At 41.0% G+C, this 15,837-nt stretch overlaps 1 protein-coding gene across 1 annotated transcript in view; it reads right to left on the reverse strand.

Annotated features, from left to right (window-relative positions):
* ACTR3 (actin related protein 3) overlaps positions 1-15,774 on the reverse strand; it is a 28,898-nt gene extending 13,124 nt beyond the window's left edge. The window contains exons 1-2 of the mRNA XM_014870836.2: positions 15,547-15,774; positions 507-562 (exon numbers count right to left, since the gene is read on the reverse strand). Of these exons, the coding sequence (XP_014726322.1) occupies positions 507-562; positions 15,547-15,590 (100 nt within the window). The 5' untranslated portion in view covers positions 15,591-15,774. The remainder of the gene's footprint in view (positions 1-506; positions 563-15,546) is intronic.
* Positions 15,775-15,837: the final 63 nt, after the last annotated feature.

Consider the following 15,837-nt stretch of genomic DNA (forward strand, 5'->3'; position numbering starts at 1 on the left):
GAAACAGTTCAGGAGCCAGGGAGCAAATAAATAAATGATTCTACATGGGGGAAAAAACTGTCATGGTTTCTTGTTGTATTTGCAAAACACAGTAAATTAACATAGCTACAATACTGACAACTTCCAGGCAAGAACATTTTAAACCCTAGAGATATTAAATCATACAAGTTTAATTTTTTTTCAGTTACAATCAACTCGGCGTTTCAGCAGATAAATCACTAAACGGGAAAAAAAACCTCCTAAAAGGTAAATGTAGCCATGCTACTGGATTTTTACATTATTTCAATGTCTAAAAAAATTAGCTTCGACTATTAGTATATTTTTTTAATGAATGTATCTTTCTAAACTGAGTATCTGCAGCAAAATAATAAAGCCACATTATTACTCTCTGTCATCAGTCAGAGGTCAAGTTCTTTTTGTTTGTTTTTTTTTTTTTTTTTTTTACGGCATGTTACAAAAAGTACAAGAGTAATTTCAGCATTGATACACAAGTAACAAATACTTACATGAAGGGATAATGAATTGGGGTTCAGTATTACCCGCATATCCGAGCTTTGTATACCTGTTGAGGCAAAAAAAGAGATTTAGTTGTAATATTCAATACCATAAAAAACAAAGATATCTCCTTTTTTAAAAGAACAGACCCCTCTTCCCACATCAGAAGGACACCACACCGAGTTTTCTGTAAAAATAAAAAAAATTTTAAAAACTGAGGCAAACTAAGAATTTCTCTTTTAAAGTATAAAACAATCCTCCCTGCCGCAGATCAAGCATCTCTGCTAACATTTCACTAAGGAACACAAAATATGTAATCCAATCTATCAGTGTTTAGGAGTGTAATTTTTTCAGAGCAGTTCCTCCCTGCTCAGCAGCTAGCATCTCTATAGAAATATTTTCATATAGCTAACGCCAGTGGTAAAAGTGTTTTTGTAATTCCTAACTATAGGGGGGAAAGCTGCCCAGCCCATGGACGGCCAGCTGGGCATGAGGCAGGGCTGGTCATCCTCATGTCACAAGCAGCTGAGAATGACAAGTCCTAGCAAAAGCCATTCCATTTCACAAATGGAAAACAGTGTCAAAATGTGTCTAATAAGAATAAAGAAAGCAAGGAGGAAATAACTGCATGCCTTCACCCAGTCTCCAGATTGCACTATGGACATATACATTATCTTCATTATCAAGAGGAAGGAAAACTGAAGAAATTAACAAAGTATTCATGAAAAATAACTACAAAACTCAGAGTACCAAAACCAGCTGCTAGAAATGCTGTCACCAGAGCAGCCTAGGCAAATTCTAAACCACGCAGATCAAAATGCACAGCTCTAGCTCAAGAGTTAGAGTGTACCCATGTTTTTAACAAACACAGACATAACAAAGTTCTCATTTTCTCTGTACAGTCAGGCAGCTGCACTGAATTAGCACCAACAGCAAAGGCATGAGCGCTGTAGTAGCACCTCTACAGCTTTCAGCACTCTGATGTAAATGTGGAAAATCTTGGGAGGTGTAAGGCAGCAGTGACTCCAACAAACCATAAATTCATGGCAGTAGCACAGCAAGGGGCTGGGCTCCCAGGCTGGGGGTGGAGTGATGCTGCAGGAGCAGCAGTGCCTGTGCCCAGCAGCACCCACACAATTTCATCACTGACGTTAATTGCACTCATCAGTGCTGGGCCAAGAGATGCAGATCTCAGAGGGAAGGTGGGTTTCTCTCTGAGTAACAGCGGCTAGCACAGCACCTCATCCAAATGCTTTGCAGGAGATGCATTTTCAAAGCTGTAAACCTGATCATGTGTGTAACACACTGTAACAGTTGTGAATAACCACACACTGAAACTTGACTTCGTACCAGTCAACAATAATGTTTCTTGACAAAGAAAACTTCGCAGGCAGAAGACAAAAAAATAATAAAAAAAGAAACTAAATATCAGAACTTCACACCTCATGAAGACATCAGCATTAGGCACTACATATGCCTCACCTCAGAACACATAACTTGGATTTTGCTCATAGAAGTTTGATTTTCTTCTTAAAGGTCCACTTCACATAAGGAATATCAAGGATGCCACAAACTGGTGCTTCTTTAACCTATCACGCAGAGTAAAACTGTTCACTGTATTTACAGTGTTTTAAGAGCTTTTAGTGCCGCAATTACTAAGTAAACCAGCAAACACTGACTCACTCCCTCTCCCTTCCCTTGCAAATTACAACTGTGGCATGTAGATTTTAAAGCTAAATCTACACAAGAACTTTGGAGCCTGAATGCTGCATAAACCTACAGCTAGATTAGAAGTGCTTTTTAACAGTTAAAAAAGTTAAAACTGTTTGATCATTAAACTCAGTATTTCAAAGAAAGCAAAAGCTGAACTGTTGCAGGTAACTGGCAGTTTAGCTGCTTGTGGGTAGGAGTTTGCCCAGCACACACAAAGCCAGCAAGACTGAAAGAAAAATAAACTCATGAAAGATGCATTTTACATAAAAAGAGCATATTCAGACATAAAATCAGCATATATAAAAATACTATGGCCTACTCAGCAAGAAGTGTACTGACTCAGGGAAAAAAAAAAGTAGTGCATTTTTAGGCTTCCAAGAAAAGAAAGAGAAAAAAAACCGACATGACTTTTGGTCTCTGAATATTACAGCACTGTATCAGCAAGTCTCCAGTGCAGTGTCCTACACAACACTTCACATTGCTTCACTGCACACCTGGAACTCCAGCATTGCTGGCACATGGGCCAAGGATGGAGCCTCAGGCCCACAGCACAGCCAGGGACCATGGCACAACACATTATAAACACTAAACCTGATTTTCATAACTAAATGCATACAGAGATAATCTTGAGTTAAAATGGAGTCTAAAAACGTGATAGGTGAGGCAAAAAGCTAAGGTAAAACTGAATGAAAGCCGATAAAAATCTTTTAATTCTCCAAATGCACAATCTAGTCACTATGGGATTCTTTAGAAATTAATTTTTGCAGATAGGAGGCTTTATTCATACTGACCAGATCTATCACTGTCACTTGAAGTAAATATTTAAATCACATGAAAAGAAGGATACTATAGGCAATCCAGATTCCACAAGTATACAGTTTCCACAAGGAGTTCATACATAGCAATGTGTGTCTGACTAATGAATGATTCACAGGGGAACAAGGCACACCCCAGCTTCTTCAGGGCAGGAATTACTGCTGCTACAGAAAAAGAACCCTGATAGTAGAAATATCAATACTGGATTTTCCATAAATCACCCCTTGTCTTGCTACCAAGAATTGAAGAGTGGCAGAAGGGACTTGCATGGAGATAGGCAGGCACACCCCATTGAGACATGGATTCAGCTTTCCCACATGGAATTTGGGGCATTCGGGAGTAAGAGCACAAGGCATTGCACACAGGAGTGTAATGGTATAACCCAATGTCTATTAAAATCTGTAACACAGAACTGATTTACAAAATCCCACAGGTGAAAGTCTTGCTTGTCCAAGGGCGTTTTCCTGTATTTCTCTATGTTCAGCTCCCTGAAGTGCTCCTGTATGCCTATTAACTCATTAAAAAAAAAAAAAAAAAAAAAAAAAAAAAAAGAAAAAACCCCCTAAGAAACAGTCAGGCAAAAAACTTTTTGGATAATCATGGCCTTCACCTTTAGTTCAAAAATTAGCTACAGAGTATCCAAGAGCAGTACACAAAGTCTCTGTACCTACGTGCATGTCTGCATATGGAGAACCACACCCCACCCCCCCCGAACTCTCTCTCAGCATATATATATATATATATATATAAAGTATATATATATAGTGATGATATTGCCCAGTGACTTCCCTGTGACACCTTCTCCAACACCACTCTCTAGTCTACACAGACATGTGATAAACAAAACTTGATATTTTTGTAGTGAACATTCATAGCACAAACAGGTTTGTGAAAGCAACTAATGAAGGTTCCTTCTGATTTAACCCTACTAAACCCTGTCTCACCTATCAGTGGAGAAATATCTTTAGCATGTGATCATCAGCCTCAAAAACTCACAGCAGCTCTGCACTCTCTGCCCCAGAGCTCTCTGGAAGGAGAGCTAAAGGGTTTTCCACAATATTCTCAACAGCACTAATGGGATTTCTTACATATGCTCTCTCACCTAGATGTTTCTGAGGCTATGACACAAAAGCAATGTCACTGGGAGATTACTTGTGCATTAGTCACGCAGACAATTTTGAAGCCAAAAGGAAACAGCACTGAGGGTAAGAACTTGCAAGGAGGATGTCATTACCAGAACCTCCATCTGCAAACCACAAACTATGACCACGTGTCTTTGCTCCACTGCTTTCCAACCCACAACAAATGCCAATCTCCCGAGTTATACACTCTAGTTCAAGCATAACTGCAGTTCTAACAGAAGTGAGGAATAGAGGGACAGCTGCTCCATGGGCAATGCAGCTGTCCAGCTGCTCCTGAAGTACCACAGAGCTGGGGGGGTCCAACACAAATTTGAGTGTTACTTCTCTGACCGCTCCACACAAAGACAGGAGTTAACTGAGCACAAACAGACAAGAGCACTTGAGGACAAGCATCGCCTGATCTCCAGCTCCTAGAGCAAATCTGGGTTACAGCCTATTCCTCAGCTACTCCTAATGACCTGGGCTAACAGAAACGTCACGCATTTAAAATGCACACAGGAACAGAAGTGAGATGTACCTGCAATGCTGGTCGCACTGGAAAGATACAAAGCAACTTGAAAAACAAACAAAAGAAAAAAAAAAATTATGTGAGAAAAATAAAGCAAGTAGGAGGAAAAAAACCAAAACCAAAGGAAATCAAAACGGTCTCTTTCTGATTTACCTTCAAGGTGTATCATTAGAAAAACAAGGGCATTTTGTTCAGAGGGCTATTTTTTCTTGTTCAAACTGCTCTCTTCATGATGGTTCTGAATTACTGTTCATGGTCTGAGCCACAAACCTTCTGTGCAAGTTCTCAGTCCAAATACAACACATCCTTTGCCTCTATCTCACCCTGCAGATGCAATGGGTTTCCCAGGCCCCACAGCCTGGACAGTATATGTGTGTAACTTCTAAAATTTTGCTTTGGTGTGTACCAGAGCCTGTGCATCAAGCTCAGCAAGGCTTCCCTGCCTAAAAACACCTCAACTCCTATGTAAGACACATTCAAGTGGTCATGCTCTAAGCGAGTCTAGTATCCAGTGATTAGGTTAGGCTTTACACAATTAAATGCATTTATTCTTAAATGTAAGCTGATACTGCCTTTTTGCAAGGTGTCACACTTGCTCAGGCAGCAGATCCCTGCTCCATATCCCCTTCCATGCAAATGGGTCTCCCATTTCTCTTGAGAGCCTCTTCTCATGTACTTATGAACTCTCCTGAGACAAGAGTGCTTCGCATTTCTTTACTGAAACCACGTGGAAAAAGGACTCCAGGAAACAAGGGCCAAAGACAAAAAGCAAGATGATTGCAACACTCATCATTCAGCACACGTTCATTGCTGGCTAAATTACCTTAACTCAAAAAAATTGTAATTAAGTAAGCAGGGTATAGAAGGCACTACAGAAAATCTCAGAGTGTGGGGATTGTAAGGAAAACACGCATCTGGTAATATATTCAAAAGGGCATGAAATAAATCTCATAGCAAAAACACCAAGTCCTTAAAAAGAATGGAGAGGGATTCTGCTCTTCAATACCAGCTCCTTACACATGGTCTGTCCATCAAAGACTTTATCAAAAAGGGCTAAATATCCTTTCCTGTTTAAGCTGGATAAATTCTACATAGACAGGAATTTTAAGATAGATACCATGTTTTTACTGTCTGATGTCTTCTGATAACAACTGCCTTAAAAAGAAGTGGAACATTTCTCAAACATGGATAAGTTCCTAGTCTTCATGCACAGAGCCTCATGTGACTGAAAAGCCTAAACAAAACCTTATGTTTTTATTTGTTGCTTTTCTTCTATCATCCTTCTTGTATCAGGATTGTTCTCCCACCCAGATGGGACTGAAAAGCCTAGGAAGTAGTTACTTTTCAAATCCCTGTAAAGAGAAATGATGAGAAAATTACAGTGAAAGAAGAAAGCTGTCTTGCCCCTTTAAAAAAGGTCCCAGCTCCAGCATCAGGTACAAATTGGTTGAGCAGCTGCAGAAGTCCCTGAAGGACTGATTCTATTAGGAAAATGGGACTTGTATTAATAAATCAGTTTACTATCTCTTTTTAAATGTCCTTGATAAAACAGAAGACAGCAAGATTTTGAAATTAGACATGTTTATTCATATTTTACATCTTTAGCTAACATAGTTTCCCTTTTACACATTACTAGTTTGCATTTTTAAATAGCAGCTGCTCCTGTCAAATTTTAAAACATTTTTGATCAACAAGTGTTTTAAATAATCAATAGTGGAAACCAAAGAATTTGCTCTATAAATGAAAAAAAATCCACAAGATTAGAAGCACTCTCAAGTAAAGAAAACCTTCTCAAACTGTAGATAAGACACATGAAGGGATGGTAAAAGGGAGTATAATATTTCAATGACATATGGGACCTCTAGGTAGCAGAGGTGTTAAAAATCTCAGTCTATAAGCATGACCTTGGAATTAACTCTATTACTGTGTGTTTGAAACCATTATTTTACAGTATTCCTCTCAAAAATATCAGCCCACTCAAGCAAGAGCCTTCACCTTGGCAACAAATACTTCTGTGCCACATACTGAAACTGTCACAGTAAAACAAACCATAAGCAGATTGGTGTGCAATTTAATAAATGAGCTCAAAAGCAGCTTGAAAGAGAAGAGCTTCTAGCAAACATTTACTTCCTAAATAGATAACCACCTTTAAAAAAAAAGGCTGATTTATCTTTAAAGGCATCTATATTTTTGTGTAGAAATTGATCCAGCGCTCCTTTTTATCAGCAGCTACTTCTACAACTCAGAGCACAGACAACTGTACTGCTTGCTAATAAAATCCAGCTAAAACGGGGAGTGAAAACCACAAAGACACGGCTGCTCAGAGCCAGACCAGAATGACCAGGAGGAACATGGGGGCAAAGGCAGCTACAGAGCACTCAGAATAAATTCACATGTCATACAGGTCTCCAGGTGACATTTTTAATACCAGTCTGGAGAACAGAGGAAGCTACTGCATTGTGCTGCTTCTAACTTTACTAACATTTGGATGGAGTAGAAGTGCAACAACTTTCAATTTTGTTTTATGTTTACTACCACCAAGTCTTTGAAAACCAATCAAATAAAAACGAACAACGTTGGTAAGACGATTCTGGTAAAGTTATCCTAGAAGTAAAGAGGAAGATAAGATGCATTTATGTCCATTATGCTTATAAGTGAACTACAAAAAGTGGATTTGAAACCAGCCCACATTAAAGTGTTTTCAACTAACAAAATTCAAATTCTGGCATCCTGATGATACTACTCCTAAATTTGAAGTCTTTGTCAATTTTATTTGCATTTGTAAACCCATTTCTAATATTTAATGCTGGCACACACTTTAATACTAAAGTTAAAGCTTTCCTTTGACTGCATTTTCCTCAAAGTAAGAAGAGCAAAAGGCTTTGGATATTATCTTTGTATAATGAGAGTAGAATAGTTTGTGTTGGCAAAGGCAAAATGCTCCCTTTCTACTCACTGCTTCCTTTGAGACTTCTAGACTAATTCATTCTAACAAGTGTCTTAACAGTGCCTCTGTGTTACACCACACCCACACAGCACTCACCTATACTGATAGGCTTTTTAATAAATTTATATTTCATTTTTCTGGGCTTTCTGAGCATTTTTTCATAGCCTGCCTACTCCATGCAGTATTTCCAAATAATGAGGAAAGAATGCCCAAAGGTTTGGCAGTCTTACACGAATAATTACTTAACAGTATAAGTTATTTAGTATGAGGAGATTTATTTGGCAACTTTCTACATCATTTACCCAAAATAAGCTGAACATCAGGAGTAGGACTCAATTATCCTTGTGGGTCTTTTCCAACTCAGAATATTCTATGACTGCACAGACACTTATCAGGAAGAAAAAGCCCAAGAAAATAAATTAATTATACATCTTTTTCAACAACTAAAGCAAGGAAGGATCAACTGAATGATCACATACATAACCCGCAAGCAAAAAAAATCCTGCACTTAATTAAAAGAAATTAAACAGGTGAAATCTAAGTCCTATGATGCAGAAAAAGCCTGACTTGACTTGGAAGTTTCTTCAAGGAAATGTAATACGGGGCTAAAACTGTAAAGTTATTCCACATCAAAAAAAAAAAAAAAAAAAAGGGGGGGGGCGGAGAAAAAGTTGAGCTTTTGTGCTTGCTATTTGCACAATTTCAGCACTGAGAGATCCAGCTTTGACAGGGCAGGAGCACCAGGGGATTCTCCCAGCACTCCCAGTCTGCCCCGTGCACCCATCACCACTTCAGCCTTTCTGCAGGTAACCAAACGTTTTCCATCGAGAGCAGGCTTGCACTAAAGCACCAGATTACACATTTATCGTGTTACACCACACTTCTCATAAAAGACGGTTCCGATTAGAAACAGTTGGCTCGTAGAAAAAATATCCCACTCAGCTGTGGGCAAAAACATACCAGTAAAAATCTTGTTTAATATAAAAAGCAGGTCTCATTTAACAGGATCACAGAGATTCTGAAGTCTGACAGTAAATATGCGAGCAGTTGTTTATCATCTGCAAGAGTTTTCACAATACAATGTTCTGTATCTAAGGCAAGTCACAACAAAAAAAAATACTGGGAAGAAAATACTGAAAACCTAGATAACAGATATGGTGTTAAGTAAAGAATTACAATTTGGATTCATCCATTGATAGCATTTATTTATTAAAATAAAGTATCAACAGATAACCTCCTGTCTGCATCTTGCTCTCTTCAGCCTGAGCTTGCCAAAACACATCCTGTGCACAGCTACAAACATTTGCACTGACCACAAGAGAATAATAAAGAGAAAAAGGAAATCCTAGAAAAAATTAAAACAGTACATTTATCTAGAGTTTTTCCGTCTAGTCTTGAAAATGCAAGCCCATGATCAGAACAAAAAGAAAAAAATATGAGACATATTATACCCTACATGAAGTCAGTGGATAAAATTATTATTTTTTTTAATTCTGGATATAACTGAATGAACAAAACCCAGCAATACATCACCAGTAGCACTTGGAAAGGATTGCTGCTTCATTTTGATGGTTAAAATAATCCTGCTATGGGCACTATCAAGTTTGCAATCCAATTAATATTTTTAAGTATCTACCCAAGGATGATTTCTGTTAGACTGGCACACCTAAATATATTTTAGTTCAGTGACCAAAACCAAAAATTAAACATTAAAGCAATAGAGATTCCTTGTCTCATATGAGCAGAAAAGAACTTGGAATTTCCTTGGGGAAAAACTCAAGTATGTTTTTATTTATTTTACCTTTGAAATTAACTTTGTCTCTCTAAAGTCTTCTAATTATAGACAAGCGTTCATTTAAGTTTTATAGAAGTTTGTTTGAAATTGTCAAGACCTTTCAGCATGTCCCACATAAAATCTGCAGTGATGAAACTAAATGTTGAAACCTTATGTCGAAACTTTCCAACGGCATGAACTAACAGACCTACTGCAAAGTTTCTTATATGTGCCTATAAAACAACACAGGGCATGGATTACTACTCAGAACTCGTGCAGTATTTCTGAACTCCTAAAAACTTTGTATTTTCAACCAATTTAGAGAAGTAAACGCCCACAGGAGTCATGCAATCCACACACGTGCTGGGCAGAAAGTCCAAGCCAGGTACTGAGCACACCAAGGAACAAGAAGGGAACCTGCCCGTCCCAGGTACACCCTAAACCTCGCCCCAAGCAGGAGCCCGGCACTCCACAGGAGGAGGGCCATTAATCATTAACTTTACAGATCCAGCCCAGAGATGCAAGTGGGTTTGTCCTCTACCCTGAAATGCCACCGCCCCTTCCCTCTGTATCAAGCACAAGTGAAACACAGGAAAAGAAGAGCAAAAACAGAAGGACTGGAAGGTGCCATGCCTCTTGAATGGCTTCTGAAATGCACTAAAACAAGGTATAAACTGATTCCTATGAAGGAATTGAAAAAAAAAAAAAAAAAAAAAAAAAAAAAAAAAAAAGTGTGTCAATAGAAATATACGTACTCCTAACCGAATTCCTATTATTCCTAGTTATATTGCATACTCTGAGCATAATTTAGTGTTGCAACAAGGACTATGATGTATTAGAATCATCCAAGAGACACCACAGGTCATCACCAGCCTTCCAAGTCTCCTAGCAAATGTTTTTTAAATGTATTAAATCAATTCTTAACCTAGTACAATTCCTTTTTCCACATGAAGGATGACATTTTCCCCTCCCTCCCTAACCACACTTCAGCCACTGGCAAGCAGCAGATACTCTTAAAACCCCAGAAGACTATTTTTCCAAATGCCATCAAGGAAATATTTTATGTTTTCCATATCTGATAATAGATGAGAATAAATATCCATTCTTTCCATACTGAAAAATTAATTCTGGGATGACACAACACAGAGAAAATTCAGCCCAAAGAGAAAACTTTCATGAAGACTCGAGCCCACAGAAGGTCATGACAAGATATCCAGTTGAAGTATAAACTGCAAAAACACCATGGTGCTGAAATCTTTATACTAAACATAAGTTAGGCTTTGAAAAACCTGCAGAAATAACCCATGTCTGGAACATAAGGAAAGAAAAATCAATTCAAGGCACAGTATAAGATACTAAAAAGTTCAAGAGCTCACAGAACAGGCTGTTACTTCCCACTACCTTGATTTTATAGCATTGGATTTCTCACCTCACAGATTTTGCTGTCTGTTGTAGATTATTGCTTTTCATGGATCTTGCACTCATTTACACACTCAGGTCAAAACCCAGAAGATAAAACAGAACAACATAATCCTGTCATATACCTTATCACATCAGAAGACACTCAACCCATAAATACTTTGTTCTCCTTAAGAGCTATAGAGGTGTTGCATGAAGATTAACTAGAGCAGTAGGGTTTGTAGAGAATTCCCCCAAAGCAAAGCTCACTCCAGCCAGCTTCTGCTTCTCTGAGGTTCTGTGTGCCCAAATTTACTCTTCCTTCATTCACAGCACTGTTTAGAGAGACCGAATAGCCAAGAAACTCTGAGAGATGTATGTGACTCATTCCAAAAAACAGCTTGCAACTCCACATCAAGAAACCCTGGAAATGCTGAGCAGCCTCAATCCTCCTGGCTCTCAGCTCAGCAGGAACCCAGACTGCCAGGAGGTGTTGAAGAAATCCTGAGTTCCCATCAAGAACAGCAAATCTTTCTCCAGCCAACCCCAAAACCTTTAATTCACCCCTAGTATGCAAGAAAGAAGTTTAAAAAGAACATCTCTTTTTGCAACCTGTGCATGGGAAATAAAAAAGGGGCCTTTTTTATTTAAAAAAAAAAACAAAAAACAAAAAAAACCCAACAAGACCCATGACAACAGGTTGGGTTTTTTCCACACAATCATAAAACAAATTCACTCAAGTAAAAGGTTACCAACAGACATGACCCTCCCCACATGATTTTGGGTACATTAGAGAAGCTGGTCACCAGTGACATTCAAGTATTGAATGGATCCACCTGGCAGCCACTGAAAAATGGCACACAAACCTGCAGAAATAAAAGTTCAGGTATAGAAAATACAAATAATATTCTGTAAATCCCTTTCAGTGCTATAATTAAGTTCTCATTTTGGAAGTGCAGTAGCTGCATAGCCACTTACTGCAGCTCAGCTGAAGAGCCATTAATTTGAACACTTGCAATTATCTGCCATCCTGAATGAGCTAATTCAGTGTTATACAAGTTACACTGAAGGAAAAAAGTGCATTCACACAGAAAGACACAGTTAAAATCTACTTGTCAACCTAATCAAGCTAAATTCCAAAGTGGCGTAGGAGAGCTTTTAATCATGACTTGCAGGCAGTGCTGTGTTCGCCTGTAGAAGAGGAGGCAAGAACAATTCAAATACCCAAAAGGCACAGAGCAAAAGACTGCAGCCTACTGTGATTAAAAAATGACTAAGAGCCTTTTTCTTTCCTTGACACATTGCTCACATACTTCACGGGAAGAACTCCATCTCATTTTTCTATTTTGACTTTTTGTTTTAATATGCATGTAATAATTAGATACACCAAAGTGTGAAGTAAGTCTCATTCACAGCATACCTACTGACTTCAGGAAAATCAAAAATTTGCCAGTGTTTGAAGGATACAAACAGAACAGAACATAGGTGCTACTTCATAGCTCATTGCTCATGGACCTGGTGCCCATCTTTTGTGGAGAGAAAGTGAGAAGCTCTCAGCAGCCAAGTGAAGTCAAATCCACTACTAACATGGACAAAGACTTCCTGATAATAAGGTACACAGCGTTGGTCTACAGATTACCCAACAAAACAATATACTTTAAACTAGACAAGGCTATCTTATATCTATATAACTATTTCTAGTTATAGAAATAAATAATACTGGGTTTAACAGTTACGTTAAACTAACTGGGCTCTTCAGATTTTTCATATCACGCCTGTAACTACTGTACCATTAAAAGGACAGTGCTTCACACAAGGTGCTTCTAAAACCACAAGTAAATACTTACTTGCTCTTACTAGGTATCAATTCCCTTACTTTCCAGGTATCAAGTTTGTTTAAGCAAAGAATGCAAATGTCAGGGTAACAAATGTAACACTGGAAGAATTTCAGCTGCATCTGATTGCCATGTCACTGATAAAACCCATTTCCCAGCTCCAGCTGTATGACACGTACTTAGATGACCCCTGAAAGTTTGACTAAGCTGTTAAAACCTCAAGTAACAGTCACTATATTATCTCCCCAATCTTTTCTGTGTTTTGGTCTCTTTATGCTTTGAATGAAGTCCTTATCATTTGTATAATCTGTGCAGACTGATGCTGAAAAGCAGAACTCCACTGCCTTTCTCACCCCTCTGTCTTAGCTGGCAAAAATGCATACACATATTAAAAAAAAAATGCCCAAAATGTAACACTCAGATAAACAAACTGAACTGTGGCTACAAGCACAAGACATAGGAAGACACTCTTCAATACCACTTCTACACCTGCCCTTTTGCTGATTGAGGTCAATTCTCCTGAGATTACACACTATCAACCCTTCCCTGTGAAAAAGCCTACTTATTGGAAAACCAGTGCACATTTTAAAGCCTATTCTAAGCAAGGTAGCTCCTTTCATCCTTTCTGTTTTGGCTGTATTTTCAAAACCTCTTTTCCTCTTTTTGAGAGCTATATTTAATTTGTCTGCTTCTGTCATTTTGGCAGACAGGACAGAACACTGAGACCTCAGCTGATCTGCACTGAGCACAGGGCTGACATAGTTTGTGGTCTCACACAAAAAGTGAGATGGACTGGGAGGGCTGCACAAAATAAAAAATAAAAGCAAAGAGTATGATGATGCTATCATAACCCACTGCACTATTACCTATCTATTTCTTTTTCATCTCAACTATTATGTTTTTCCTTTGTAAATTCACAACTTTATATTTTTGTCTACTGAAATTATTGAATTTAAACCACCTCAACAACACCCTGTAATCTTTACAGTGCTACAAATCTTTTCCCCCACTTTCTTGAAGCAGAATTTTATGGAAGAAAAACCTTGGATGAAGAAATGCACCTGCAATGAAAAGCCTGGAGAGTGAAATAGGCTGGGCTGCATTAAAAAAAAAAAAGTGCGCAATAAAACAGCATCTTGGAGCATTTTTAAAAGATTTGTAGGGAAATAAATAAATTAAACAGGGGCAAGACTTGGCTAACATCATATTCAAGAGCATTACAGAGTACACCCTCTGAAGTGAACTTGATTAATGGTGTACTTGCACACACATCTTCTGCAGGAACATTTGTTTTAACACTCGTGTGTCTTGGTATACCTCTCACATCAACAAGACAAAGTTATTTCTTACACAGCTCTGTGCTTGCACGCTGCAGGCATTGCTGAAAGCTTTAAGTGAATTTCTAATCCAGTGGTCACAACCTGTACTTACAAACCTATAAAGACATAATTATTGCCTTTAACGGGACTGCTGGTGATACACACACGTGGGATGGGAAAAAGCCTCTGGTGGCATGTGGCAGAGAAGTTACAGATCTTTTGCTTTGAAAGACAAACAGCACATATACACGTTAGACTCAGCCACACACCCTCATTCCCACTGTGATAGCTTTCCTCCATCCCACAGAATTCAAGGTTTTAATTTTGCTTTCACTACACGAATGACTTCTTCCTCCAACTGTTAGACATGCAGACATCAGGCACACACACACATATACCTGCTCTTCCTAAAGAACGACTTACTAATGTCCGACACCAAACAGATTCTCTTAAGGGGATGATGAGCACTTGCTTTCAGAAACAAGTGCTTAGGTTGCAGAAGAACATGCCCTTTCAAGAAAGCATGATAAATATCTACATCTACAGAGCACTCACTGAAAATTTTCTTTATTTTTAGCAAGAGGGATGAGAAGTGAAACAAAAGTAAAAAAAGGAGTTAAAGAAGCAGCAGGCCATCAGTGGTAACTAAAGAGCCTTGAAAACACAGCGCTGTTTCCCTTCCAATGAAAAACTGATGCCTGACGGAGACGCTTCCTCTTTCCGTCGGCCCTGCGGGTCCCAGCGCGGGTCGCGGTTCCCGAGGGCGCTCCTGCAGCGGCACCGCGGATCCCGCCCGGCCCGGCCCGGCTTCCCGGGGCACCTCCGGGGCTGCCGCCCTGCCCCAGCGAGCCCGGCTCCCCGGGGCCTGCTCCGCACCGCTCCTTGCGCTATGGAGCACTGGCACCGCGCTCTCTGCACCGCCTGGCAGCTGCCGAACGAAAAGAAACGTTTCCAAAGCGGATTTGGTTCAGGTTTGACACTGAAAACTGCCTTATAAGGTATAAAAGCCCGAAAGCAGGAAGAGGCTTTGACAAAACTAAGGAAGTTCCTCTGCGCCTGCTCGATGGAAGGGGAGGGGTTTTTTTTCTTCCACAGAGAGAAGTAACATAGAATAAATGACATTATCCGCACATTTAAAAAAAAATAAATGCACACGATCCCCCCAGACGGCGCCGGGCAGAGCGGCGACTCCCCCGAGCCGGGGCACCCTAGGGGCTCCGGGCAGCCGTGGAGCCGCGTCCCCGCTCGCCTGCCCCGGCCCTGGCCGCCGCACAAGGTCCCGCACTCCGGCCCGGACCGATGGGGACGGCCCCGACCGGCCCGAGAGCAACGCGCGGGGCCACGCCGGGACACGGCTCCCACCGGGCGGAGAGCGAAGGGCGGGGAAGGGAAGGCGGCTGGATGCTCCCCCGGCCCGGCCCAGCCCAGCCCAGCCCAGTCCGGCCCGGCCCATCCCTCCCGGCACCGGCCCCGCAGCGGCTCGGGCGCGGCTGCCCGGCCCAGCACCGCGACCCCCGCCGCCATCTGCAGCAGCATCGGCGGCGGAACCCGCCCGGCCCCGCCCCGGGCGGCCCCGAGCTGTCAGCGGCCGCATCTCACCCCGTGCCGCAGTCCACCACGCAGGCCGGGAGCCGCCCTGCCATGCTGGTCGGTAGCGGCGGTGCTGGGGACGGCGGGCAGCCCTGGGCTCCGGCGGGGCTCGACGGGCTGCGCTCGGCGGCACCGAGGGACTTCCGCAGGGCGGGCGCTGCCTCCGCCCCCGCCCGCTCGCTCGCTGCCCGGCGAGCCCAAGATGGCTGACCCGCCCCGCCCCGTGACGTGCGGTGGCGCGGCCTCGCCCGCCGGGCGGAGCGCGGAGCGCCCTCAGGGCGGCGGGAGCGGCGGGGCTGC

Source organism: Sturnus vulgaris, chromosome 7 (assembly GCF_052056855.1).
Source record: "Sturnus vulgaris isolate bStuVul1 chromosome 7, bStuVul1.hap1, whole genome shotgun sequence".
Lineage (NCBI taxonomy): Eukaryota > Metazoa > Chordata > Aves > Passeriformes > Sturnidae > Sturnus > Sturnus vulgaris.